The 27,697-nt window shown below is 37.8% G+C and overlaps 1 protein-coding gene across 1 annotated transcript; it reads right to left on the bottom strand.

Annotated features, from left to right (window-relative positions):
* Positions 1–398: 398 nt before the first annotated feature.
* Positions 399–27,697, bottom strand: ESCO2 (establishment of sister chromatid cohesion N-acetyltransferase 2). Its single transcript, XM_030879106.2, has 11 exons — positions 27,434–27,697; positions 26,233–26,301; positions 24,634–25,462; positions 21,244–21,337; positions 15,676–15,733; positions 12,811–12,937; positions 11,573–11,704; positions 10,253–10,342; positions 9,414–9,557; positions 4,980–5,155; positions 399–1,649 (listed from the first exon to the last, which is right to left on the bottom strand). Exons 2-11 carry the CDS (start codon positions 26,283–26,285, stop codon positions 1,517–1,519), a joined length of 1,836 nt encoding a protein of 611 aa, XP_030734966.1. The 5' UTR covers positions 26,286–26,301; positions 27,434–27,697; the 3' UTR covers positions 399–1,516.

The raw sequence follows: 27,697 nt of genomic DNA, 5'->3' as shown, positions 1-27,697 counted from the left end.
CCCTGAATTGTAATTCTTTGCTAATCTCGAATAAACCCATTTTTGATGGAGAAATAACTGGCAGTCTATTTGTTTTATGTCAACAGCTGCTATAAATATGTGTGTGCAGGTTTCTGTGTGGATATAGTTTTCAATGATTATTTTTCATAGAGAGCATGTACTATTTTTATAACCACAAACTGTAATTTAAAATGAAAATCAGTACATTCAACTGAATAAAATATTGAAAAGAACTTTAATTGATTCATCATAAAGGCATTGAGCAAAATAATGTTAATAAAATTTTTAAAATAAAATATTTAAGACAATTTTTAAACACAGCAGTGCAGAAAATAGCATTAAAATGTTTGTAAAATTACACACATTTTAACACTTCCACAGTCTTTGTGGAACCCAGGCTTTTAAATTTTTGAACCACTAAAGGCAAATAAAAGAATGTAGAGGAACAGATTCTACATAGAGTTACAACCTGGACACTACTTCCCTAGAGTGTTATTGCCAGAGAGAAGTTATGACATGAGTTTTGTAGAATAAAAAAAACACCTGAATAATTCTTTGCTTTTCAAAGTAAGTATCCAAGAATTATACCAGAAAAATGTGTGCATCTTTAGGTGTATTTACATAATGTCATCATGTTCTGTGGCCCATCAGCCTCGATATATTTATTTACTAACCTTGGTTCTGTTAGTATACATTTAAAATGTAATCATATGAATCATCTAATCCAACTGGGTATCCATTTTGTTAGACATCAATCACCAGCAGTAAGTTCACTAAAGAAAAGTAACACAATTAGCATTTTCAAACACCAAAAATTAATGAAATGACAATAGTGCAATTACTAAGTTTAATTAAATCTGATGACAAGTGTGTTTTGATTAATGATTTTTTAAAAGATAAAAATATTAAGCTCTAGAATTCTATACAAAAGGATATGGAAATCTTACTCTTTACCATCTTTCCCTGGTACAAATTAGAAACTCAAAATACTTTAAATATACTCAAACTGAGTTGCTACAGCCACGTGCCTATAAAGTGAGAATTTTGTGTACGAATTCAGGAATTACCTTTAAAAAAATGGGGATGGAAATTATTTGCCTGTCTTTAAATTCTCCTCTTTGCTTCTGATCAGGCACGAGAAAATTCTGGCCCCAAGGTGTGCTTTATAAATCATAAGTGGTCACATTTCTGTGGAAAACCACCTTGCTTTGTCAATGTTCTTACATAGAAGGAAAGTATTTTCCAGCTATAGCTACCAAGCTTCATAACTAAGGATTCAGAGTGCGAGTCAGTATACATCATCCAAAGATTTTTCCTTTCTTTGCATCCCTAGATAATTTTCAACGAATTTACCCCTGACTTTTCAATTCATAAGGAACAAAACTGAGGCAGGTTTCTGTATATGTGTGTGTGTCTTAGTATTTTTATTTTGACATTTGTTAAATAGTTTGTATTTTATGATAATGGGCTGTCTGAACTCATCCATATAGTAACTGTTCTATAGTTGAAATTGGCTTTAAGTATTAAAATTGTATACAAGGAAATTAGGGGTGTTGCAGTACTTGGTTGCAAATAACTTGCCATCTGGTGTTGGGTCAGAAAATGCTATTTCATTCGTGCTGAGAAAACAGCCAAACATGAAGCAATTCCTAAAAAAGAGAAAAAAGATAATTTAACAATGGAAACAACTTAAAATTTTGATTAAACATAAGCACAATTATATCAATATTTTAAAGCAATCCAATTAAAAAATTTCAATCTCTTTACATATTCTTGATTAAAACCAACATTATTTTATTAAGTGGTAAAATGACTCAATGCCTTGTATTTTACAGGTGGAAGTCTAATATCATTTCACAGATGAGAAAACTAAGGCCCAGAAAAAGTTCTGCCAAGAGGCAAAGGGAGCCACACAAACCATCTGGTTGACTCTAGGTGATCCGTGATAGTAAGCAACTAATATGAGACAATATTGCTAGTTAAAAGCCACAGGTAGCTATAACAACAAAAAAATAATTATTTTGGGCTTCCCTGGTGGCGCAGTGGTTGAGAGTCCGCCTGTCGATGCAGGGGACACGGGTTCGTGCCCCGGTCCGGGAGGATCCCACATGCTGCGGAGCGGCTGGGCCCGTGAGCCATGGCCGCTGGGCCTGCACGTCCAGAGCCTGTGCTCCGCAACGGGAGAGACCACAACAGTGAGAGGCCCGTGTACCACAAAAAAAAAAAAAAAAAAAAAAAATTTTAACCAATAACTATATTCTTATGAACTACATCACACACTCAGAGCTTTAAGAAGGCAAAAACTAATCTGCATTTTGACTACAACTCTCCTTGATCCAGCTCAACTAGGATTAAAAGCAATAAAATGAAATAGCTGAAACAATTCAACAAAACTGAGGGATAGTCTATGAAATAACTGGCCTGTAGTCTTCAAATTCTTCAATGTCCTGAAAGACAAAGAAAGGCTAAGAAACTGTTCCAGGTTAAGGAAAGTGAAGACTAAAGAGATATTTTGACTAAATGCAATATGTAATCCTGAACAGGAAAAAAAAATGCTATGAAGGGCATTTGAGACAAATGACAAAACTGAAATATCGACTATACATTAGATAGTATAGCATTATATTGGGATATTAAATACCCCAAATTTGATATCTGATCTGTCCTTATATAAGAGAATATCCTTGTTATTAAGAAATACATACCAGGTTATATACTGGTATTCTCCATACCAAATTTATGTATCTCAACATAAAATATAGAAAATAGAGGTATTTCACAATTAACTATGAAATAAAATCTTTACAGACACCAACTTCTCTCACTGCTCCCCTTTGTAAGGTATGGTGGGGGCCTAGGATTGAGGCCTAGGACTGCAGCCCTGTGGTGGTCTTGGTGTTCTTTCTTAAAAAGTGTATGGAACCCAAAGGCTAGAATAGTGCTACTCAAAGTGTGGTCCTTGGTTTTGTCAAAGTGGAGTCATTGGTTTGTAATCTGTTATCTTAAAGATAGAGGTTGAGAGAGTAAGTGTTGTGAAACTCATCTATCTAACCTAGATTAGGTAATTAACAGGCAAGAAAGAAGCAAACTCATTTGTCCCATTATCAACTAAGTACCAACATACAGTGTTAGTACAAAGTGTGCATACTGTAGTTTTAAAAGGGAGAATTCATATACCAAAGACTCACCATTTAGAAATACACAGTTCAGTGGTTTTAGTATATTCAAAAATTGCACAAAACTCAAGAACATTTCATCACTCAAAGAAACCCTGTAGCCATTAGCAGTCACCCTCCATTCACCCTTCCCTCAGTCTCTGGGAACAGCTAGTCTACTTTCTATCTATGGATTTGCCTCTTCTGGATGTTTTCTATAAACAGAATCATATAATAACATGGGGTATTTTGTGAATGGCTTTTTTTAGTTAGCATAATATTTTCAAGGTTCATCCATGTTGTAGCACATATCAGAACTTCATTCCTTTTTGTGGCTGAATATCCTATTGTAGTGTTGTATGGATGTACCACATTGTGTTTATCCATTAATCATGAATTTGGTTGTTTACAATTTTTTTTAGCTATAATGAATAATGCTGCTATGAACCTTCATGTATAAGTTTTTGCGTGGACAGATGCTTCCATTTCTCTTGAGTATACTTGTAGGAGCAGAATTGCTGGGTCATATGGTAACAATTTAATTTCTTGACAAACTGCCAGACTAGATTCCACAGCAGCTGTAGCATCTTACATTCCTCCCAGCAGCATACAAGGATTACAGTTTCCTCCACATCCTCACCAACAGTTGTTATTCTCCCTTTGTTTTCGTTTAGTCATCCAAGTGGCTGTGAAGTGGTATCTCATGATGGTTTTGATTTGTGATTTCCTGTATAGCTAAGGATGTTGAGCATAGCTTCACATGCTTATCAGCCATTTGTATTTCTGCTTTGGAAGAATATAGAATACATTGAAATCCTTTGCCTATTTTTAAATTGGGTTGTCTTTTTGCATGTTGTAAGAGTTCTTTTATATATGTTGGATATACTAGACTCTTATTAGATAAATGATTTGCAAATATTTTCTCATTCTGTGGGCTGTCTTGCTAATTTACTTTTACATTTAGTTACACTTGTGAGTTACAGTAAGTCTTTATTAATTACCTAGTCACACATGGTCAATAAACATGTACAATTTCTAAAATTCTTTTTATAAAAAATATTTATTTTTAATGTACAATTTCTAAAATTCTTTTTTAAAAAATATTTATTTATTTACTTAGGCTGCATTGGGTCTTAGTTGCAGCATGTGGGCTCTTTGTTGAGGTGCGTGGGTTTTCTCTCTCTAGTTGCGGCGTTCGGGTTTTCTCTCTAGTTGTGGCGCGTGGGCTCCAGAGTGCATGGGCTCTGTAGTTTGCAGCACGCGGGCTCTCTAGTTGAGGCGCATGAGCTCAATAGTTGTGGCGCACAGGCTTAGTTGCCCCGTGGCATGTGGGAACTTAGTTCCCTGACCAGGGATCAAACCCACGTCCCCTGCATTGGAAAGCAGATTCTTTACCACTGGACCACCAGGGAAGTCCCCAAAATTCTTTTTTTTAAACTTATATTTTGTTTTTATAGATTTATTTAAATGTAATTTTACATCTGTTGAATCTAATAAAAATTTGGGCTTCCATTTTTCCATTTGTTTGTTTCCTAGCAATTTATCTTTACTTTATTAATGTGTTGGTCTGTAACAAAATCCAGTCTTTGACCACAGGTAGTTTGAAAAGCACTGGGCTAGAATGTTTCAGACTTGGAATGTTGTGCCCGCAATTGAGTATATCTAGTTCTTTTTTTTTTTTTTTCAGTGCCAGCATTGCCTTAGCCTGACTTTGGTAGTATTTATATAGAAGTGTCTTACCAACATCATTCCCTTTGGCTCATGAGCCGGGAAAGGTTCTTGGAAAGCTAATCTGGGTCCAATCCATTTTATTTTATTTCTTACCTTAGAGTATCTACCAGTCGTCTTGCAATGCGCTTTCTTCTCTTCAATCTGAAGACCCAAATTCTACTTATCCCACAGATTGCAGGCTCTGGTACATCTGAACATTGCCAAGCCCTATGACATTCTTTAGAGCTTGGGGATTCTGGACCAGTTGGTTCAGACAGGACACGGAAGGCCTGCAATGATACACAGAAGCATCTAGAGCTAACAATACAGCTGAGTTCACATTTCTTTTTAAAAACCATTCTTTAAACAAAATTTAAGTACCTAAAATTAATCTTACCCTACCTTCACAAAAATGTTAAAATTCTTTGCTATTTCTTGAATTCTTGCCCATTTATAGTCACACAACGCTTAAAAATTACTAGTGGTGTTGAGATATCCCCACATCCTAGTGTATTATACCATTGTGAAACTGTCTTGTGTTGATTTAAAAAAATTATAAAAGACTCTTACTTCTAATAAAGTACATAAACTTCTCCCATTCTCTCCATCCTAAAATGTACATTTGATATTATAAAAAACTAATAACACTAAAGAAGGTTTTTGCATATAAACTATGAAATTTGGTATTTAAATTTTTCTTTAAACTTCTTATTTTGAATATAGATTCAGAGGAAGTTGACATATAGTACAAAGAGGACATGTATCCTTCACCCAATTTCCCCCAATAGTTACATCTTCCATAACTATAGTACCACACCAAAAGCAAGAAGTTAACATGGGTACAATGTGTGTGTATAGTTCCATGACAATTCATCATACCTGAATACTGATTTAACCATCACCACAATCAAAATACAGAGCTACTGCATCATCACGAAGCTCTTCCTCTTGCTACCTCTTTATAATCACACCCATTTCCCTGCCCCCCACCATCCCTAAACCCTGGCAACCACAATCTGTTCTCTATCTCTAAAATTCTGACATTCTGAGGATATCATACAAATGGACTCATACAGAATGTGACCCTTTGAGAATGGCTTTTTTTATACAGCAGGTTCTTATTATTTATCTATTTTATACATATTAGTGTATATATGTCAGTCCCAATCTCCCAATTCATCCCACCCACCACTTTCCCTGCTTGGTGTCCATACGTTTGTTCTCTACGTCTGAGTCTCTGTTTCTGCAGAATGGCTCTTTTTCACTCAGCACAATGCCCTTGATACCCGTCCAAGTTGTTGCATACATCAAGTCTGTTCCTTTTTATTGCTAAGTAATATTCCATTGTATGGATGTACCAGTTTGTTTAATCACTCACCTACTGAAGGACACTTTGGTTGTTTCCAGGTTTTGGCTATTACAAATAAAGCTGCTGTAAACATTCAGGTGTGGGTTTTTGTGTAGACATAAGTTTTCATTTCCGGGATAAATGCCCAGGAGTATGATTGCTGGGTCATATGGTAAATGTATGATTAGTTTTTTAAGAAACTGCCAAACTTTTTCCAGAGGGGCTGTAACATTTTACATTCCCTCCAACAGTGTATGAGAAATCTAGTTTCCCTGCATCCACACCAGCATTTGCTATTGTCACTATTTTCTATTGTAGCTGTTTTGATAGGTGTATATTAAGTTTTAACCCCCACTGAGAAAACTTTGCTTCTGAAATGAGAATGAATAGAAGAGTATATGTATGAGTTAGTTGGCTATACAGATCTTCCTCAACTTATGATGGGATTACGTCCCGGTAAATGTAGATTGTGGGCTTCCCTGCTAGTGCAGTGGTTAAGAATCCGCCTGCCAATGCAGGGGACATGAGTTCAAGCCCTGGTCTGGGAAGATCCCACATGCTGCGGGGCAACTAAACCTGTGCGCCACAACTACTGAGCCTGTGCTCTAGAGCCCGCAAGCCACAACTACTGAAGCCTGTGCGTCTAGAGCCCGTGCTCTGCAACAAGACAAGCCAACACAATGAGAGCCTGCGCACTGCAACGAAGAGTAGTCCCTGCTTGCCACAACCAGAGAAAACCCCACACTCAGCAACGAAGACCCAACACAGCCAAAAATAATTAAATAAATTTATTTTAAAAAAGAAAAAGATCAAAGAAAGAAAAGGCCAAGTTAATCACTTTTACAGCCCATAGTACAAACCAACTGCTTTTCTCTCTCTACTGTCTGATAAACACACAAGAGACTATATATGTATATGTGTGTGTGTGTATAAATATATATATATGAGATGAAATGCAGAAAAAAGGAAAATAAGAAAGATGGTAGAAATGAGGGGAAAAAAGGGAAGGCACGTATAAAAAGGAGTAAGATACAAAGCTACAGTAATGAAGACCATATGGTACTGGCACAAAAACAGAAATATAGATCAATGGAACAGGATAGAAAGCCCAGAGATAAACCCACGCACCTATGGTCAACTAATCTATGACAAAGGAGGCAAAGATATACAATGGAGAAAAGACAGTCTCTTCAATAAGTGGTGCTGGGAAAACTGGACAGCTACATTAAAAGAATGAAATTAGAATGCTCCCTAACACCATACACAAAAATAAACTCAAAATGGATTAAAGACCTAAATGTAAGACTGGACACTATAAAACTCTTAGAGGAAAACATAGGAAGAACTCCCTTTGACATAAATCACAGCAAGATCTTTTTTTGACCCACCTCCTAGAGAAATGGAAATAAAAACAAAAATAAACAAATGGGGCCTAATGAAACTTAAAAGCTTTTGCACAGCAAAGGAAACTATAAACAAGATGAAAAGACAACCCTCAGAATGGGAGAAAAAATTTGCAAACAAATCAACAGACAAAGGAGTAATCTCCAAAATATATAAACAGCTCATGCAGCTCAATATTAAAAAAACAAACAACCCAATTAAAAAATGGGCAGAAGACCTAAATAGACATTTCTCCAAAGAAGACATACAGATGGCCAAGAAGCACATGAAAAGCTGCCCTACATCACTAACTATTAGAGAAATGCAAATCAAAACTACAATGAGGTATCACCTCACACCAGTAAGAATGGGCATGTATCACTTCACATTCAGAAAATGTACAAACAACAAATGCTGGAAAGGGTGTGGAGAAAAGGGAACCCTCTTGCACTGTTGGTGGGAATGTAAATTGATACAGCCTCTATGGAGAACAGTATGGACGTTCCTTAATAAACTAAAAACAGAACTACCACATGACCCAGCAATCCCACTACTGGGCATATACCCACAGAAAACCATAATTCAAAAAGGCACATGCACCCCAATGTTCACTGCAACACTATTTACAACAGCCAGGTCATGGAAGCAACCTAAATGCCCATCGACAGACGAATGGATAAAGAAGATGTGGTACATATATACAATGGAACATTACTCAGCCATAAAAGGGAACGAAATTGGGTCATTTGTAGAGACGTGTCTGGACCTAGAGACTGTCATACAGAGTGAAGTAAGTCAGAAAGAGAAAAATATCGTATATTAACGCATATATGTGAAATCTAGAAAAATGGTACAGATGAACTGGTTTGCAAGGCAGAAATAGAGACACAGATGTAGGGAACAAACATATGGACACCAAGGGGGGAAGCGGGGGTGGGGGGAGGTTGGTGGTGGGATGAACTGGGAGATTGGGATGGACGTATATACACTAATATGTATAAAATAACTAATAAGAACCTGCTGTATAAAAAAATTAATAAAATTCAAATAATAAAAAGGACTAAGGGCATAATTTCAAGATGTACTGAGACAGATAAGTATTTTTAAAAGGAAGGAGACATAAGTGTGGTACATTATAAAGTCAGGTTCAAAGAACACATTTGAACTATAAGTCTTCCTAGCTAAAGATTACCCTGTAAGCTCCTTGAAAGGCAAAAACTATATATCTCTATTGTAGAACAAGTGTTGGCAACCTTTTTCTGTATGGGGTCAAATTGTAAATACTTTAGGCTCTTTGGGCCACGTGGTCTCTTTTGCACCTACTCAACCCTACCTTTGTAGCACAAAAGCAACCACAGATTAATATGGAAATGAATGAGCATGGTTGTGTGTCAATAAAACTTTATTTACAAAAACAGGTGGAGGGCCACACTTGGCCCATGGGCTATTGTTTGCTCCTCTGCTAGAACACTGCTAATTAGTATCCAAAGTAGATTCTAATTAAGGCACAAGTAAGGACTATTTTGCCAGATATATTAACCTGCACTAAGCCACATGTTCAATAACTGAGCTTATTTAAAATACTACACTTTATAGTCCAGGTATATAAAAGACAACATGAACTTAAGACTGACTTATCCTGCTTATATAAGGCAAAATACCAGATATAATAGAAAAAAATGACTTCAATTATCTATATGGTCAAGGATATTTTAGAAGGAAAAATTCATTAATGATAGCATTCTTAAATGCCTTTCTCCCAACTACTTTATTTTGCTCACAAATTATACCAGCAACTTATTAGACATATACGATACCTGTTTGATGGGCTCTGCAATTAAACACCCAACTACTTTCTTTTCATCAGAAATAAAGAGAAAAGTTTTAGTTCTGTTTGGACATCTGGGAACAACTTGCTGGAAGCCCAATTCATAATCGACAAGTTCTTGGACATCTTCGACCTAATGATGTTAAAAACCAAAAGATGTGAATTTGTTTGAAAAAGTATAATAGAAAATATACATATTTATATACACAAAAAGTATGATTACCATCAGTTTAGCCTCTTTTATCTCTACTTCCTAAATTACACAATCCCAAAATTATTTCACTATTGATGCATGTTTCTGCCACTTTGGAAACAGGGTTTTAAGAAACTATTTTAAAGATTGCTTTCAGCAGACAGAAATTCAGACCCTTGGGAGGGATAAGGAGTAGGACGATTTTTTTCAGCTTTATTCATTGTTCACTGGGGCTAAACATCCAGCCCAAGAAACAAAGGCAACACCAACATAAGAACTAGACTCTGGAGCCATTAATTTCTCAATATTAAAAAGTTTAGTTTCTCTCTCACAAATTGAAGTTGTAGATAAAAGATAAGCTATAGAGCCTTATCTGTTTTCTTTAATCTCCACCTGACACTCCTTTGTCTTGTAACTGTAAGTTTAATTTTGTATGACATACTATGAAAGTCTTCCTTACAACTGTACCGAAGTACAGCAGATTATCTATAAGCAAAGGTATTTTACAGTTCAACATAGGTTGATTTCTTGGCAGAGAATGGGGAGAGTAGGAGGAAAACAAAGATTGAGAAAGTAACACTATAAATCAACTACACTTCAATTAAAAAAAGAAAAGAAAAACTAATGTTCCACACCTTTCTGATAGCATAACTCGGATCATGTGACAGGACCAACACAATTTTCCCATCCCAAAATTCTGCTACAACACGTTCTTTTTTCCAGCCCTGCCAAAGGAAAAAAAAAGTCACAGTTTAATCTGAAGAGGGAAAAAAATTAAATAATATGGTCTGGAGAGAACAAAAAGATGGACAATGAATGATATAAAAAAGATAAAACCCGGGCTTCCCTGGTGGTGCAGTGGTTGAGAGTCCGCCTGCCGATGCAGGGGACACGGGTTCGTGCCCCGGTCCGGGAGGATCCCACATGCCGCGGAGCGGCTGGGCCTGTGAGCCATGGCCGCTGAGCCTGCGCGTCCGGAGCCTGTGCTCCGCAACGGGAGAGGCCACAACAGTGAGAGGCCCGCGTAACCCCCCCCCCCCCAAAAAAAAAAGATAAAACCCAACTACAGGAATGTGGTAAGGGAAATAAAAGATGCCTAAAACAAAGTGTCTGCCCTCCAGGGGCTGACACCCTATCAGGAGACATGTAAACAATCTATTATAAAATAAGTTGAAGTCAAATAAGAGCCCTTCATAGGAATATAGAGAAAAAACAATGAATTATTAGGGGTGTGAAGGTGGGGCATGGGTGGGATAAGCAGAGGGGTTTTTTTTTGGGGGGTCGCACCAGCGGCAAGTGGGGTCTTAGTTCCCTGACCAGGGATCGAACCTGCACCCCCTGCACTGGCAGCACAGAGTCTTAACTGCTCGACTGCCAGGGAAGTCACCAAGCAGAGTTTTAATAAATAAGGCTAAAAGTATTATGAAGGCATGAACTACAGCAATAAAAATAGGGGAAAAAGGGAGTGCATTTGAGTAGCAGGTGTAGTCATAAAGATAAGGCCAACAATAGGATGTATTTGGAGTAGGAGGGTGCTTGATGAAGAGGTGGGACCTCTCTTCTCAGTAAAGAAAAAGCCTGGAGAAGTCGTAGAAAAGCTGTTTTTCTAAGGTTATCTATAAAGAAGAAACTAAAGTGAGGAAAGGAGAAACTCCTCAAGTCTTTGAGTTTTGTATCTTGACTGCTCAGCTCTGAAAGCTAGAGGTAAGGATGCAGGGTGTTCACTCAACCTAGAACAATAGCTTCTCTTATATTAGGACAGGAGGTTTGAAGTGGCACTTTTATTAAAACTTAACTTTTAAATACATCAGTCTCTAATATTAAGGACAACAAAATTGCAGATGATGAAATATTTTTGGACACATAGATCTTTCCATTTTTAGGCAAAAAAAATGTATCTTTTAAAGCAGTTTCACTTTTTAGAACAAATGGAAACGACTATTTTTCTTACTTACTGCATATTTGATTCCCTCCAGAAATCTGTGGTGATGCTGAACATGCTGCAGTTCATCCTCGGGGTTGGAAGCAGTGTAGATCATGCCACAAGACTTACACATGGTGGCTCCAAAATGTTTCTGACCAGCGTCCTACAATTGGAAGAGGAAAAAAAAAAAAAAGCCTATCTAAACACATCACAGTTAGCTCTACATTTAGTTCATGTAAATTTGTCCATTCATTCAAATTTGTCCTCATTTTTTTTTTTTATGCTGGCACAGGTGAAATACTAAATGAAAGTCTGGTTACTCTATCCTCTTCTCTCTCAGCACAAACAAGATGGAATGAGAAGAGCCCTAAACATGCAATAGTGATGAAAGAAGTGAAACTGCTTCTTTGGACAGTGGAAAAAAAAATCAAGATTCTTTAGCTGGACCCATAGTTCTAAGAAGCAATAAGATTAAATCATAAATATTATAGCTAAGATGAACAATGGAACTTCCTTATTAAGCTCTTATACGAGAGGCCTAAAAAAGCCTCATTTCAAAGAGGCAGGGCAAAAATTTCAGGACTTATACATTCATTATATAGTATTTTTTCCCTAAGTGGTTAGGAGTCTGAAAGTCTTTTCCCCAAGAGTTGATAAAAAATAAGTAAAATACATAGTAAAAGTTCAGGAAAAGCACAGATAAATTAATGAATATAGAGAATTCAGGGATATTCAATGTCAAGGCTTATTAATTCCCATTGTATCTCATAAGGCATTGCTTAATGCTACTGAAAAATAACAAATTTTGAATTGTCTATATAGGCGTTTGCAAACTTTCTACCAAGGTTCAGAAAGTAAACATTTTAGGCTTTGCAGGACGCACATATTCTTTTTTTCCAACACTTTAAAAATGTAAAAGCCATTTTTAGCTCATAGGCCATGGTCCAGATTTGGCCCACAGCCATAGTCTGCCAAACCCATGTCTAATGCAATGTTGCTATTCTCATTAAATCTTCTATAGATCAACAATAATTTTCCTTATCCAGAGGCAACTCATTCATCAGCATTCTACTACGTTGCTAGGACTGCCCAACACCATCAGTTCAAAGATGTACTTGATTAGCTTTAAATGCTGCCACTACAGCAAAGGTAGCATTTACAAACTCAGAATATCTATAACCCCCGGTAACTATGCTTAGACAACACGTCAGACTTCAGGTTCTACGTGAGAGCCATGTACAGGAGGAGCTTTGTTTTAAATTTACTCACAATGACGAGCTGGTCTTTTGTTTCTTTATTTGCATCTCTGGTATTAGTATTTTTCTGTATATTGATTTGTTTCAAGAAGTTAGTAGACGTGACGGATCCCACAGAAGACTGTTCTTCAACTAGAGATCTTGAAGTAGAAAGTTGGTAAGTATTATTTAATAATTTAAAAATATTTGACAAATTATAATGAAAAGAAAAGAAATGTATATAACATTTGCAGAGGACTTTGCAATTTTTAGGGCTTTCTATCGACATAACTTGATGAAGTAATAGGGCTAGAAACAATGAGAAACCTGAAGCCCACTCAGACGGGATCAGTAAACTACTCAAGGTAAAGTAACTAGTGAAGAATGGCAGAAAGACTCAAATCCCTGTCTTCTAACACCACGTCGAAGGGATTTCATCTACAGTATCAGCTGCATATATGCAGGATTTCTTTGTAAGTTGATGTCACCCTTAAAATTTAATCTTTTCTTGCTTTATCAAACCTTAGGACCCACGTAGGCATAAAGAAACTCCTGGAATACCATAGCAGATAAGTAGACTCTAATACTGAATCTCACAGACCCACAGGAAGTCAGTCACCAGCACATTATGATCCAACAACTTTTTACTGGGTCAGTGAGTGTGAGGCTAATACACTCGCTAGTCTGCATGCCTAAAGCAGCACCCTACTATTCTCAAATTCTTAGAGAAAAAAAAAAAAATTGGCTGGATAGATGTTGTTGAGGCAACCTTTTCGCATTAGGAGAGAACGCTTGGACTGGCTTATAGAGATTGCAAATAGGAGCCCTTCGTCCAAAACCAGCTAGCAAATGTTTTGATCAACTCACACAGAGTTTAAAACTTTGGATTAGCTACCAATATTTTAAAATCTAGAGATTCCACTTAAAAATGCGTATTTCCAACATTGCAAGAGACACTGTAAGACCATTAGACCTCTGTTTCATCAAAGAATCTACTAGTTAGAGCTACACAGCACATGCTCTTTTAGGTGGGGCATGCTTCTCCAGTTGGCTCCAGTCTCTGCCCAGCCTGGCTGGCTCTGTAGGCACTGAGTTTGTAACCCTTGCCTTATAATGAAATGACCTTTTTCCAAGGATGAAAGAAATAGAAATCTCTAGAGAGTAGAGGCAAGGAAAAAAACCAAGTACCCAATGCAAGGGGTTCAAACAGAAGCTGACACTGACAAATGAAAAAACACTGGAAAAAAACCCCTATCTAACGCTTTATGCTAACCCAAGGTGTCTTGCTAGCATCTGACTAGAAAATGGCTTTCAAACTGACTTGACAAACCTATGGTGAGAAATATATTTCACATAATGACCAATACAGATACATATATATAACTGAAAAAAAAAAGGATTCACTAAATACACTTACTACGTGAGAGATGCATTATTCCATTTTAAAAAAATGCTAGATGTGATACCCTTAAACTGATTTGATAAACTACTAATGCCTGTAATATAAAAAACACTTGTCTAGGTCGCTGACCCCCTCCACCCCTTATACAACGTTTGCTAAGTACCTCAGCTCTTCCCATCTCTGCATGCGTGACTGCAATCTCTTTACTTCTATCCTAGCAATTTTAACAGTTTATTATACGTATTTGTTTAAATGCCTGTCCTCTTCTAACCATAACTTCCTTGAGAGCAGGACCATGTGTTATTTACCTTCACATCTCTAAAACTCGGTGTAGTTCAATACCACATGGTGCTCTATAAATGTTTGCCAAACGTGAGACTACAAATCCAAAGAATCTGTAACCTACCTAAAGTAAAACTCATAGATTAAACCACAAGAAATTGATGATATCTGATTTTTTAGGTCCTACATAATGAGCAAATTTCAAATGATTCAATCAACAGTCTCCTAATATCTCCTTATGCTACGTTAAATTAGTTTATATGCTATTAGCTAATTGTGGTAGGTTTCAATCCTCAATAAATAGTCATGAAAGAAGACAGATGAGAAAAGGGAAGGGTGAAAAAAACTAGGAATATGGACTTTGAAGCGGAAAAGTTGCCCACCCAACCCAATCTCCAAGGCAATTTAGGGTGAGATGCCCTAAGAGTAAGAGAACTTACATAGGAAGTACCTTGCTCAATACCTTTAGTTGTTTATCATCAAATAGGAAGAAGAGAACCAAAGCTGCTTAGCGAGATGAGACGTTCAGACTATAAGAAACTTCTTTTTCAGAGCTTTTACACTTATGCTCACATGTACCCATGCCTCCCGCACTTCCAGTTTTAGTTTTGAGCAGGATAGTGGTAGCTTCAGCTGGGATTTATAACAGCATTAAGCTGCTGCAAGTTACTTACTCCTCTGGTCAGAGTCTCCTCATCTATAAATGGGGTAATGATGGTATCTACACCATGAGGTTGTAAACGCCCATTAAACATGAACTATTATCAATATGTTGTCACACAGGGGAGGCGATACAGCCTAATGGGCTTTGGTTAAAATATGGATTCTAGTCCTGGCTCTGCCAACTAATAGCTGTGCAACTGTGGCTGGATTACAAACAGTTTTCTCAGCTGAAAATGGTAATAATAGCATCAATCTTCTAGGTTGTTGTGGGGATAAGTGAAATAATGGATATAAACTACTTATTATGGGTCAGGTACTATATAAAAATGTAGCAATTATTACTATCCAAGTCCACAAAGGTCTTTTCCTTCTCTCAGCTCTTCAAGTTCTTAAGAAGTTTCTATGAGAGGATCTGATTTCATCTTCTATTCTTAATATCTCTTTAATGGGGAAGAAAAACAGTGTTCTCCAAATTAAATAGTGTAAGAAAGAAAAAGAGACCCAGTGGACTCACAGTTAAACCTTGAACATTAAAATAAGAGTGACACTTACCTTTTTGTGTTGACTGAAGACACGGTGAAGATGGGATAGACAAGGGTCTCAGGAGAAACTTGTAGGGAAAAAGGTGACAATAATTTGTATCACAGAATAAACTTAAAGCTTTAAAGCATAAGAGTTTAAAGGTTTATAAGACCAAAATACTCACATTACTTGATTTCAAGACTTAACAGTAATCAAGACAGTATGGTATTGACAAAGGGATAGACAAATAGATCAATGGAACAAAATAGAGAGCCCGGAAACACCCACGCAGATACAGTCAACTGATTTTTAACAAAGAGACATAAGTTAATTCAATGGAGAAAAGAAAGTCATCAAATGGTGCTGGAACAATTTGACATCCACATTCAAAAAAGATGACAACACTCACATAAAAATTAACTCAAAACGGATCACAGATCTAAATGCAAAATGTAGAACTATAAAACTTCTAGAAGAAAAATCCACATGAACTTGGGTTTGGTAATAATTTTTTACATACAGTACATGAAAGAAAAATTAAATGAGTTAGACTTTATCAAATTTAAGTGTTTTGCTCTGCAAAAACTGTTAAGAGAATAAAAAGACAAGCCACAGACTAGGGAGTAAATACTTTCAATCATATTTCTGATCAAAGATTTGTATACAGAATATAAAAAGAACTCTTAAAACTCAATAATAATAAAAAAAAGTCCAATTAAAAATGGGCAAAAGATCTGAACAGACCCTTCTCCAAAGACATATAGATGGCAAATAAACACATGAAAAGATGTTCTGCATCATTTGTCATTAGGGAAATGCAGATTAAAAGCACAATGAGCTATTACTGCACACCTATTAGAATGGCTAACATCCAAAAAACTGACAATAACAAATGCTGGAGGGAATGGGGAGTAACAGGAACTCCCATTCATTGCAGGTGGGAATGCAAAATGGCACAGTTGCTATGGAACATTTTGGCAGTTTTTTTATAAAGTTTAACATAGATTTGCCACATAACCCAGCAATCATGCTTGTAGGTGTTAACCCAAGTGTTATGAAATCTTATGTCCACAGAATAACATGTACACAAATGTTTATAGCAGCTTTATTCATAATTGCTAAAAACTGAAAGCAACCAAGATGGCCTTTAATGGAGGAATGGATAAACAGACTATGTATGGTAATTCCATAGTTCAGCAAAAAAAAAAAGGAATATTAATACATGCAACAACACACATGAACCTTAAACGCATTTTACTAAGTGAAAGAAGTCAGACCCAAAAGTCTACCTACTGCACGACTGCATTTGTGTGACATTTTTACCGGAAAAGGTAAAACCATGGGGACAGAAAACAGATTAACGGTTGCCAGGGGGATGAAGAAGGGTAGAATAGATGACTACAAAGCATACACACAAGGGAAATTTTAGGATGAGAGAACTGTTCTGTAGGGTACTGGAGGGGTTGATTCATGCCTCTATGCACTTGCAAAATCCATAGAACTATATATAACAAAGAGTAAAATTGAATGTATGTATTAAAAAAAAATCAACCATGATGTTGAGGGATCCCAAGATGGAATGCAGACTGTGACAAATGAATCTAACTGCATTAGAACTGCATGGAGAACTGCATTGAAGGAGACAATGGAGGAAAGGAAAGATGACCTAAGTAACTTTACGAAACAACGTTTTGACTAGAAATTAGAAGGCTAAAGACAAAAGGACTGTATTTAAATGGTATACGCTGGTAAATCTGTTTCTCACAGGAGAATGAGTTAATACTGAAACTGCCCTGCAGGTATATCGGGACTGTACTTAACTAAGTAGGTGCACAGTGACGGGGAGGAGCCAGCTCTCTCACTGTCTGAGAGAAGTTACAGACAAACAAAGAAGGAAGGGAGGGATAACCCGAGGGACTGGATTAGTCAGAGACATCAAGTTTGAACTTATGTTTCTTTAGCATATGTACACATGGAGAGATACACAAACAATTGTAGATGTGTGTGTATACATGGATTAGGATACATACATATATTGATATTTTCTAGCTCTGTCTGCTGAGAGGGCCTAGGAGCCACGACACTCCAGTAGCAACAAGCACACCAAGTCCAGAACTTGGTTTCTAAATTATATTCCCCAATAGAAGGAACTAGGGTTCCTTGGAGAAGTGGCCGAGTCTAGGACTGCGTCAAGGCAAACACAAGATGAGCTGGGAGCATCTTGTAGTGACAGAAAGTAAGAAGGAAGTGCTCAAAAAGTAAAAGAAGGGGACAGGTCAAAGAGAACTGACCTGAAAATATCTCCCAATGGTCAAAGCTGAAACAATATGAGCAACAGAATATATAAATAATGTAGTATTAAATTTTAACCCAAAATATAAAATATTAATGAGTGCATACTGATGAATATCCAGGAGTCCATTTATTTATTTAAAGATTGAATAAATAGGGACTCCCCTGGTAGTCCAATGGTAAAGAATCCACCTTCCAGTGCAGGGGATAAGGGTTCAATCCCTGGTCGAGGAGCTAAGATCCCACATGCCGCGGGGCAACTAAGCCTGCATGCCGCAACTACTGAGCCTGTGCGCCTCAACTAGAGAGCCCGCGTGCCAGAAACTACAGAGCCCACACACTCTGAAGCCTGTGTGCCACAACTACAGAGACAAAACCCACACACCACAACTGGAGAGAAGCCTGCACGCCACAACGAAGAGCCCGTGCACTGCAACAAAAGATTCTACATGCCACGATGAAGATCCCGCGTGCCATAACTAAGACCCGACGCAGCTAAAAAAGTAAAATAAAGACAACTCTTCCTTACAGAAGGAATCCACATTGGGCTTCCCTGGTGGTTCAGTGGTTAAGAATCCGCCTGCCAATGCAGGGGGACACGGGTTCGAGCCCTGGTCCAGGAAGATCCCACACGCCGCAGAGCAACTAAGCCTGTGCACCACAACTACTGAACCTGCACTCTAGAGCCCGCGAGCCACAACTACTGAAGCCCACAAGCCTAGAGCCCATACTCTGCAACAAGAGAAGCCGCCGCAATTAGAAGCCCGTGCACCGCAATGAAGAGTAGCCCCCGCTCGCCGCAGCTAGAAAGCCCACGCACAGCAATGAAGACCCAATGCAGCCAAAAATAAATCTAGGAAAAAATAAAAAATAAAGGATTATTTTTAAAAATAAAATAAGGGAACATTGTTTTAAAAAAAAAAGAAGAAGGAATCCAAATAATATATGAAAAATCTTCCTCTCTAGGAGATGAAACTTAATCCCCACCCCTCCCTGAAAGGGCAGGCCAGACTTAGTGACTTACTTCCAAAGAATAGAGTTTGGGAAAGGAAAAAGGGTAACTTTTACAGTGGAGAAATAGGGCAAACCTGACCTTCACCAAGTGACAGAGGTTAACATCATCCGTAATGTCATGTGGACATCAGCACCCAATACGATGTGGTGAGAAGGGCAGTTCACCTCAGTGGCATTCTTCCCCCAAACCCATAACCCCAGTCTAATGATGAGGAAAACATCAGACAAACCCAGGTTCAGGAACATCCAGATAAGATATCTGGCCAGGACTCCTTAAGAATGTCAAGGTCGTGAAAAACATGGAAACAAAGAAAAGACTGAGAAAATATCACAGACCAGAGGAGACTAGGGAGACATGACAGCTAAATGCAATATGATCCCCAGGGTGGATCCTAGAACAGAAAGGGGACATTAATGGAAAAATTGATCAAATCCAAATACAGTCTAGAGCTTAGTTAATAGGAACATACCAATTATCTAAGTTTCTTAGTTTTGACAAAGGTACCACAGTAATTTAAGATGCTAACAAAGGGGGAAACAGGGTAATACAGGAACTCTCTGTATTATCTTTACAACTTTTCTGTAAATCTAAAATTACTACAAAATAAAAAGCTTATTAAAAAAAAGAAAAAAGGTGTGAGTTCCCTGGTGGTTAGGACTCGGAGCTTTCACTGCCCAGGTGTAATCCCTGGTCCAGGAACTGAGATCCCACAAGCCACGTGGCATGGCCAAAAAAAAAAAAAAAAAAGGAAAAGAAAGAAAAAAGTTAAATAGTAGTTGGTTAGAGAAAAATAGTACGTTGAAAGTATGCTATCTAGTAAAAGAGCAAACTGTTAACTTTGCACTGAAAAATAATTAGAGCTCATTCTCTAGAAACAAGGCCAAGACAGTTGAGAATCTGACCTGCTATGGATAAGTTACTTAACCTTAAGTCTGTTTCCTCATCTGTGAAATGGTCATACAAACTTATTTCCTAGGGTTGTTGTAAGAATTAAATGATAAATTAGTTATTAAGTAATAAGGTTTTATCATTTGTTTACTACCTTTGTGAATTTTGCCATATGCTTGTACCATCTGTTCTTATTTTTGTTTGTTTGCTCATGCAGAGTGGCATGCAGAATCTTAGTTCCCCAACCAGAGATCGAACCTGTGCCCCCTGCAGTGGAAGCACAGAGTCTTAACCACTGGACCGCCAGGGAAGTCCCTTGTACCATCTGTATTATATTTTATTTATTAAATAAAAGTCCTTAAATGGACTTAATGTACTAAAATAAATTTATTTTTAAAGAAAATTTTATAACTATTGTAAATGAAAAGCCGTTATTATTTTTCTGCTACATGTTCTGTCATATCAGGGATAGCACAACCCATGGAAAACAGAAAGCATACTAAACATTTAGCACTGCCTGGTACATATTCAGCAGCTAATAAGTACTAGTTATTAACAGTATATCTCAGAATAACCATTATGAATCATCATTCGATATATCCTTATATCATTAGATCCTCTTAAGGGCTATTTTGCTTTTAGTTTTATCTTTGTTTTCTTCCTGTGAGCTACAGTTTCTCACTATATTCTGCATATCTACTTCTAGAATTTTAATTTATTTCCAAATTTATAGATATAATGAACAAGTTAAAGTTACAAAGAATCTGGCTGGTAAGTAGAATGTTAATCAACCTCTTTATATATTCATAGTTTAGTAAATACTGTTTAAGTGAACAGTGACACCATAAGTTAATAATAGGATTTCAGGACTAAGAGAAATTTAAAAATTAAGACTAACCCCTTACTTTAGAGATTTCTTCCCTAGATCACACAGTTAATTAGTGGCAGATCTAGACAAAACCCCAAGGTTCCTGATGCCCAATTCAGTGCCCTTTTATGGCCTTTTAAATTCTGCTTACAACTGGGCTTTGATCATAGATATATAACAAATTGTTTTCACTCCCTCCTATTATTGGGGGTAAAAGGTAGGTGGGGTATGTATGATAAGAACACCTGGCCCTAGGGAGCTTAAGTAACTTGGCCACATCTCACAGACCAATTAATCATCAGTATTTTGTCTTAAATTCCAGCCTAAGGTCTCTTTGTCTCCTCCATAAAATGCACTGCACTGCTTATCATAGAAAACAGTGTTACCAAAATAAACACAAAGATACAGGTCACAGATAGTGAATATTTAAAAAAACCAAAATATTATTGTATATAATTTCATATTGACACATGTAATGAAGCATTACTACAAGCAAATAAACTCATTTTGAGAAGAAAACTTTTCTCTTACTTACCTGCCTTGTTCTCACTGAAAGACTCCTCTGAAGAAAAACTCTTATTTTCATCGGTTTTACATTCCCTTGAAGAAATGACTCTATCTGATGCATCCTGAAAATAATGAATAAGTAAAATTAAGGAAACCTATAATTCTTAATCATTTTCTATTTAGTGAATGAATCCCAACAGATCTGCTTCTAAAACAGAGTATGTAGTTTATTATGAATTATATTTCATAATGACTTTAAATTCTCAATTTTCAGTCTATTTTAAGGAAAATTCCTTTTATATCTACTAAATGTAATATTTTAAAAGACAGAGTGTGCATATTTAAGTCCATAATTTGTCATCCTGTCAAAAATGTATTATTTCCTGACAAAGAGGACAGAATGAAGATTATAGAACATCCCTTCTACAAAAATGAATTGAACAACAACAACAAAATTAGTGAAAACAGCAAAAATTTCCCCAGCAGCTGCAAAACTGAAAAGGAACAACCTTTTGTCACAAGCTTTAAAATCAGGGAGGCAAGGAAAGAAAAAGAACATTCTGGGGTAGTTGGAGAGGCTTCTAAATTCCCACTTTTGGGGCAGTAGCAGAGACTAACACTATTTATTTGGTGAGACTCAGAATACATAGCTTGGGGGAAAAGGAAAAAACTTTTGATTAAAGAGGAACTCATTCAACATCATAACATCTCAGAAAAGGTGAGACAACCCATCAGTTTGCCACTTCTCAGGGGTCCATAAGGAGTTGGGGAAAGGTTATGCACCCTCTAATGAAAAACAGGATTCACCCTCGTCTAGCAGAGATGAATACTAGTAGTGGGTATTTAACAAAACCTTAGGGAGAGAACAGAGCCCAGTTCCACAAATTTAAGATGCACAAATGCCCAGCTTCTCAAACTACTAAAAACTAGGCAGAACCCAAAACCTAACCCCTTAAAATGAAGCTCAGAAAAAGAAGTCAGAAGAGTACTGCAGAGAAATCATCATGTCATTGTAACAAGACTGTTTCTTCATTATCAAATGGATATGCAGAATACTAATGAGGACCCCTCCCCTACATGCACTTTGCTTCATTGGATTGAGAATTAATTTTAGCTTGAGTTGTGCCCTAGATTTTTAAAAACTGAGTTATATTTATATACACTGACATGCACAGATACACAGTTTGATGAATTTTTCATAAACTTATATATCCTGTAACCCAAACCCAAAACCCCTATCAAGATATAGGGGTGTTTTTGTTTTTGTTTGTCAGAAACAAGATGAAGAATTAGTAGAATTGCTGTTATGGCTTAGGCAAGCAAGAACACGCTCCATTTAACAATATACTTGGCAATACTTGATAGAAATGCTTACAAGGGCAGCAGGTAAATGAAATTAGCAGCAAAACTGGACTGATCTAGATATGTATCCATACGTTGATTTAGTGGAAGGAAATGAAGAGCTCATACCTGTCAAATGGTAGCCTGATACTCTGTTCCAGGAGATTACTGCCATGCAGGAATGTGGGCTTAGCTTTGCCAGAGTTCAATTTTTCATGAAACACCAGAAATCTGTTACCTTACATTTAAAAAAAAAATGCTGGCTCTAAACATTATGTAGGCCAAGCAAACATCCATGGGCTGGACCTGGTCCACTGGCCACCAATTATAATCTTTGCCATTGAGATCTGAAATGTAGGTGACTACAAGAGGTAGGAACTGGGGTTGAATTTGGGAGGAGGCAATGAGAACAATAAGAGGAGGTGAGGAGGGAAATGACTACAGAGAGAGTTTGAATTGCTCAGCAGTATATGAGCCTCAGAGTGTATGTGAAAGCCTACAGCTGCAAGGGTTGTGATGAACATAAACAAGTCACCACAGACACGGAAGTCGCCAAACTGGGAGCCCTTCTTAAGGCCTGTTGCCTCAACTACTTTCTGCCCTTGGCTACATGGAAGAAAACCACCTTTCTCTCCTTACTGACAAGAGGTCAACAATAGAAGGTATAGACCTGCATTGTCTGTTATGGTAGCCACCAGCCACAAGCAGCTAATGAGAACTTGCTACATGGCTAGTCCCAATTGATACATGCTGCAAGTGGAAATAAACATGGATTTCAAGGACTTGGTACAAAAAAAGAATGCAAAATATCTCATTATTAACTTTTTATATTGATAACATAGAAACAGTAACATTTAAAACATACTGCGTTAAACTTTTTAGAAACTATCTTAATGTGGCCACTAGAAGATTTTAAATTACGTGTATTGGTATTCTATCAGACAGCACTAGTCTAGGCCAGCTGGGACAAATAGGAGCACAATCAAAAAAGCATAGAGGACTTCCCTGGTGGCGCAGTGGTTGAGAGTCCGCCTGCCGATGCAGGGGACACGGGTTCGTGCCCCGGTCCAGGAAGATTCCACATGCCACGGAGCGGCTGGGCCCATGAGCCATGGCTGCTGAGCCTGCGCGTTCGGAACCTGTGCTCCGCAACGGGAGAGGCCACAGCAGTGAGAGGCCCGCGTACCGCAAAAAAAAAAAAAAAAAAAAAGGCATAGAATGGCACCCATGAAAACATACTATGTAAAATAAACAAAAACCCAACTATACATTCACAGTGATCATCTCCAAGTAGTGGGATTACAGAAGATACATATTTTTTATATTCTCTGTATTCTCTAAATTTTCTAGAATAAGCTAGTACTTTAAATAATGAGCTGAAACAAACAAACAAAAATATGCTCATTCTCTGGAAATCTACTACCTGAATTTTGTTATTTCTACTTTCTAAAAACAGACTACCAAGTAAAAGTTAAGTTTCTCTGGACCACAGTTATGAGGGAACTTAACGAGATGTAAACCTTAATGCCAAGAAAATGTTGGTAGGCTTCCGTAAGCCAAAAAAGGGAGGAAAAGCCCATCTTTCTACCCTGTCTCTAAATTCTTTATAGTGATGATACTATTTGGCTTCATAAAAGCAGTCCTACAGACTGTAAAGAAAACAAAATTTTGGGCTTCCTTGGTGGCACAGTGGTTAAGAATCTGCCTGCCAAGGCAGGGGACATGGGTTCGAGCCCTGGTCTGGGAAGATCCCACATGCTGCAGAGCAACTAAGCCCGTGCACAACTACTGTGCTCTAGAACCCGCGAGCCACAACTACTGAAGCCCGTGCACCTAGAGCCCGTGCTCCACAAGAGAAGCCACCGCAATGAGAAGCCCGCGCACAGCAACGAAGAGTAGCCCCGCTCACCACAACTAGAGAAAGCTCACGTGCAGCAGGGAAGGCCCAACGCAGCCAAAAATAAAATAAATTTATAAAAAAAAAAACAAATTTTGTTCAAAGTTACATATATACAATGTATACTGAAGCTCTGTTATATGGCCAGCTTAGTTTTTAAAGTGATATATTTACATTTACCTTTATTAATTTCTCTTCATTTTTACTTCTTTCACTCAGCAGCTCAGTGTTCAGTTCTTTTTCTACTAACAAACACTTTGGCACTTGCCTTGTCTCAAAACTTCTTTCATTGACAGTTTCCACATCAGACTCTTCAATAACTTCTGATTTATTCTTTTGGGTGAGTCCCAGTAATGGCTTATCTTCCAGGGACAATTTTCTCAGAGAGGGTTTTTTCCTAACAAAAAAAGCCGCTCCTCCCTGGAGGGTAACTTGCGGTTTGACCTTTTGGCTTAGAACTCGAGGAGCATTCAGATTATTTTCAGCTGAGTAACAATTATTCTCTTTCTCCACAATTGGCTTATAGGCCACTCGATTTTGCTTGGAATTTTTAGGATTCTTTGACACAGGCTTGATGCACTTATATCCTGGTTGACACTTAGCAGTTAAACACTTCTGTGGTTTTTTGTTCATCGTCTTGGAGCAGGCTGGTTTTCCCTGCATTTTTCCTGTCACACTGGGATATGATCTATCTTCATTATTAGTTTTTAGACAAATAGGTCTACTCTCTTTTATCAGCTTTCTCTCCAGTGGATTGAGGTACCACTTATCTTTGTTGTAAAAGGATATGGTAGACACAGCAGATTTAAATGGTGAACCTTGATTTGCAGATGGCAATCTAGTTTTAGTCGTTTTGAGTGGACTTGAAATGAAATGGCCTTGTTGAGAGCAATGAATCTTTCCTTCATTTTTATCACTGCTTTGGCAAATGTGCTTTTTATTAGGTGATGGAAATATATTTTCAGTAAAGTCCGAAATTAATTTCTTTGATGGAATTTCTGATAATAGGCTATGAAAAGAAACACAGTCCATTGATAAATATAGTTATTTTGCTTCCATTTCTATGTCAATTTACTGCTAAGCAATAAACAGCTCTACCTGTAAGGCATATTAAAAATGCATCTTCTCCACCAAACATCCATCCATATACATTAGTAGTTTAACAGCAGGATTCTCAAATTCTGTCTTTACCAAACAAAGCATTTGAATATTTTTCAAAACTAAGATTCCAATGTTTGTGAAAACAAACACTGTTTACAGAGAAGCTTTGAGATGCACGTATATGTATATGTGTGTGTGTGTGTGTTTTAAAACCTATTTCTAAGTTTTGGCCATATACCTGCTATAATTTCCCTAAAATGATTAATTTTATGTAATAAACTGACCACTTAGGGCTGTTCTATAATATATATCTCTGGTATGACATAGAGTATAGAGCTTTAGAGGATTGCTTACTGATGAGTATCTACTATATGCAAAACAGTATGTTAAATATTACATAAGAGAGCAGAAAGGAGCAAGGTAATAAAAGATCTGACCCACATTTCCAAGCCATAGGAAACAGCCCTTTCTCTGAGTCCCTCCAAAGGCCTTAAAGAATTAATTATGAAAGCTTACAGTATTTCCAGACTACAATTAGAATATAAAGTATTACTGTAGCCACAAGGAGTAGGTGAATGGAAGAATGGAAATACTTAGAGATAGAAGAGAGGAGATAAAAAATGCAAGATGGTGAATTTTTCTTTTTTTAACAGTTTCTACTCATAGGATGAGACTCACTTATCACAGTTCAAAGAATGCTGCTTCCTTTTCCTTGGAGTTAAAGTTGACATCTTCTTAACTGAACTCCTAAAAGCAACAGAACAATATAATAACCAGATTAATCCAATGTGTATAAAAATCAGTAAATCAAAATTATACTTTATAAGTCTGAAAGAGTTCTCAGATGGGTAATGGTCCATAAAGATCCAAAAAAGGGGGGATGGGTTTAAAAAGCAAATCACTTTAATAAAGGTTTAAACCATGAAGGTAAAAAAAAAAAAGAAAAGGAAAAACACTACATCACAGTAGTAACTAATTCAGCAGGGACAGTACAATTTAATTAACTAATTAAGCAGGAATACTACACGTTTCAAGCCGGAAAATGATCCTATTGAGGAAGGATTTTACCCCATTTCAGGACACACTTTCCCCTCAATTAGCCTGATGAACCCATACCAAGTTTAATCACTTTATATTCTGGGCAGCTGTCCTTGCCATTGCCCTCACCCCTACCCCTCCCGCTGTTAGATGCTTTTGCCCTAGGCTTCCATTCCATCCTGCACCTCCTTGGTATCCGTTTAGCACATTTTCTTGTTGTTAGTTTGACTGTCTTTCTCAAAAGCCTACATGTTCAAAGAAGGCAGAGACCGTCTCTAGCTTTTTCATCAGAAGCAAGAAAACGGGGAAGCGTAATCCTCTCTCATTTTTCTAGTCGAGGAGCTGCTTGTTTCCTTATTTACAAAATACTCTGACCTCCTAAGACTGCGGGTAAACAAAATCACGCATGTTAACTCTCGGGCAGATGGTATGTTGCTCAATAGCGTTTTCCCTTCCCCTTCCTTCGGATCAAGTATATTTAAAAAAAAAAATTACACAAGCTTGGCTTCAAACAAACAGAAAGACCTGGGTTTCTGGGAATTCGTGTCGAGCTGCGGCTTAAGGCAAGACCCTTCCGGGGCTGAATGAGGAAAGGTAGGAGAGAAAAGCGCCTCTGTCCCCAAACGCTTTCAGCAAAAAGACGAGAAAACTCGGCGTCAGAAAGATGGAAACCCGGTGACCTGGAAGTGCGGACACCCGCTCGCTGGCTTCGGTCTCCAGCCGCGAACGCGCCAAGCACCGAGCACAAGCTCTTTTTCCTTGACATTCACCTCCACGTTCCACAGAACCTCCCGGTCTCCTGGTTCTTCCACCCCACGCCTCGACCCTCCGCAGGACTTACCCTCCCCTCGGACTGGCAACCTCTCCTCAGCAGAGCCAGGGGTCCCGACTGTATTCAAATTCTCGCGCGCCAGTCCAGGCAGAAGTAGGTGAGTTCCGATTGGCCGCTTCCCAGCGCGTCCAGGGGCTGGCTCGGTGATTGGTTGTGCACTAGCGTTTGCCCCGCCTACCCCAAAGGCGGTCTCCAAGATTCTCCCGCCCTTGCAAGGCTAAAAGCTCTCTTCTCTCCGAAACCAAGTCTTCAAGAATCCCGTGAGGCGCGCCG

This window comes from Globicephala melas, chromosome 6 (genome assembly GCF_963455315.2).
Source record: "Globicephala melas chromosome 6, mGloMel1.2, whole genome shotgun sequence".
In the NCBI taxonomy this organism is placed as follows: Eukaryota; Metazoa; Chordata; class Mammalia; order Artiodactyla; family Delphinidae; genus Globicephala; species Globicephala melas.
This window is presented reverse-complemented; position numbering and strand designations above follow the sequence as displayed.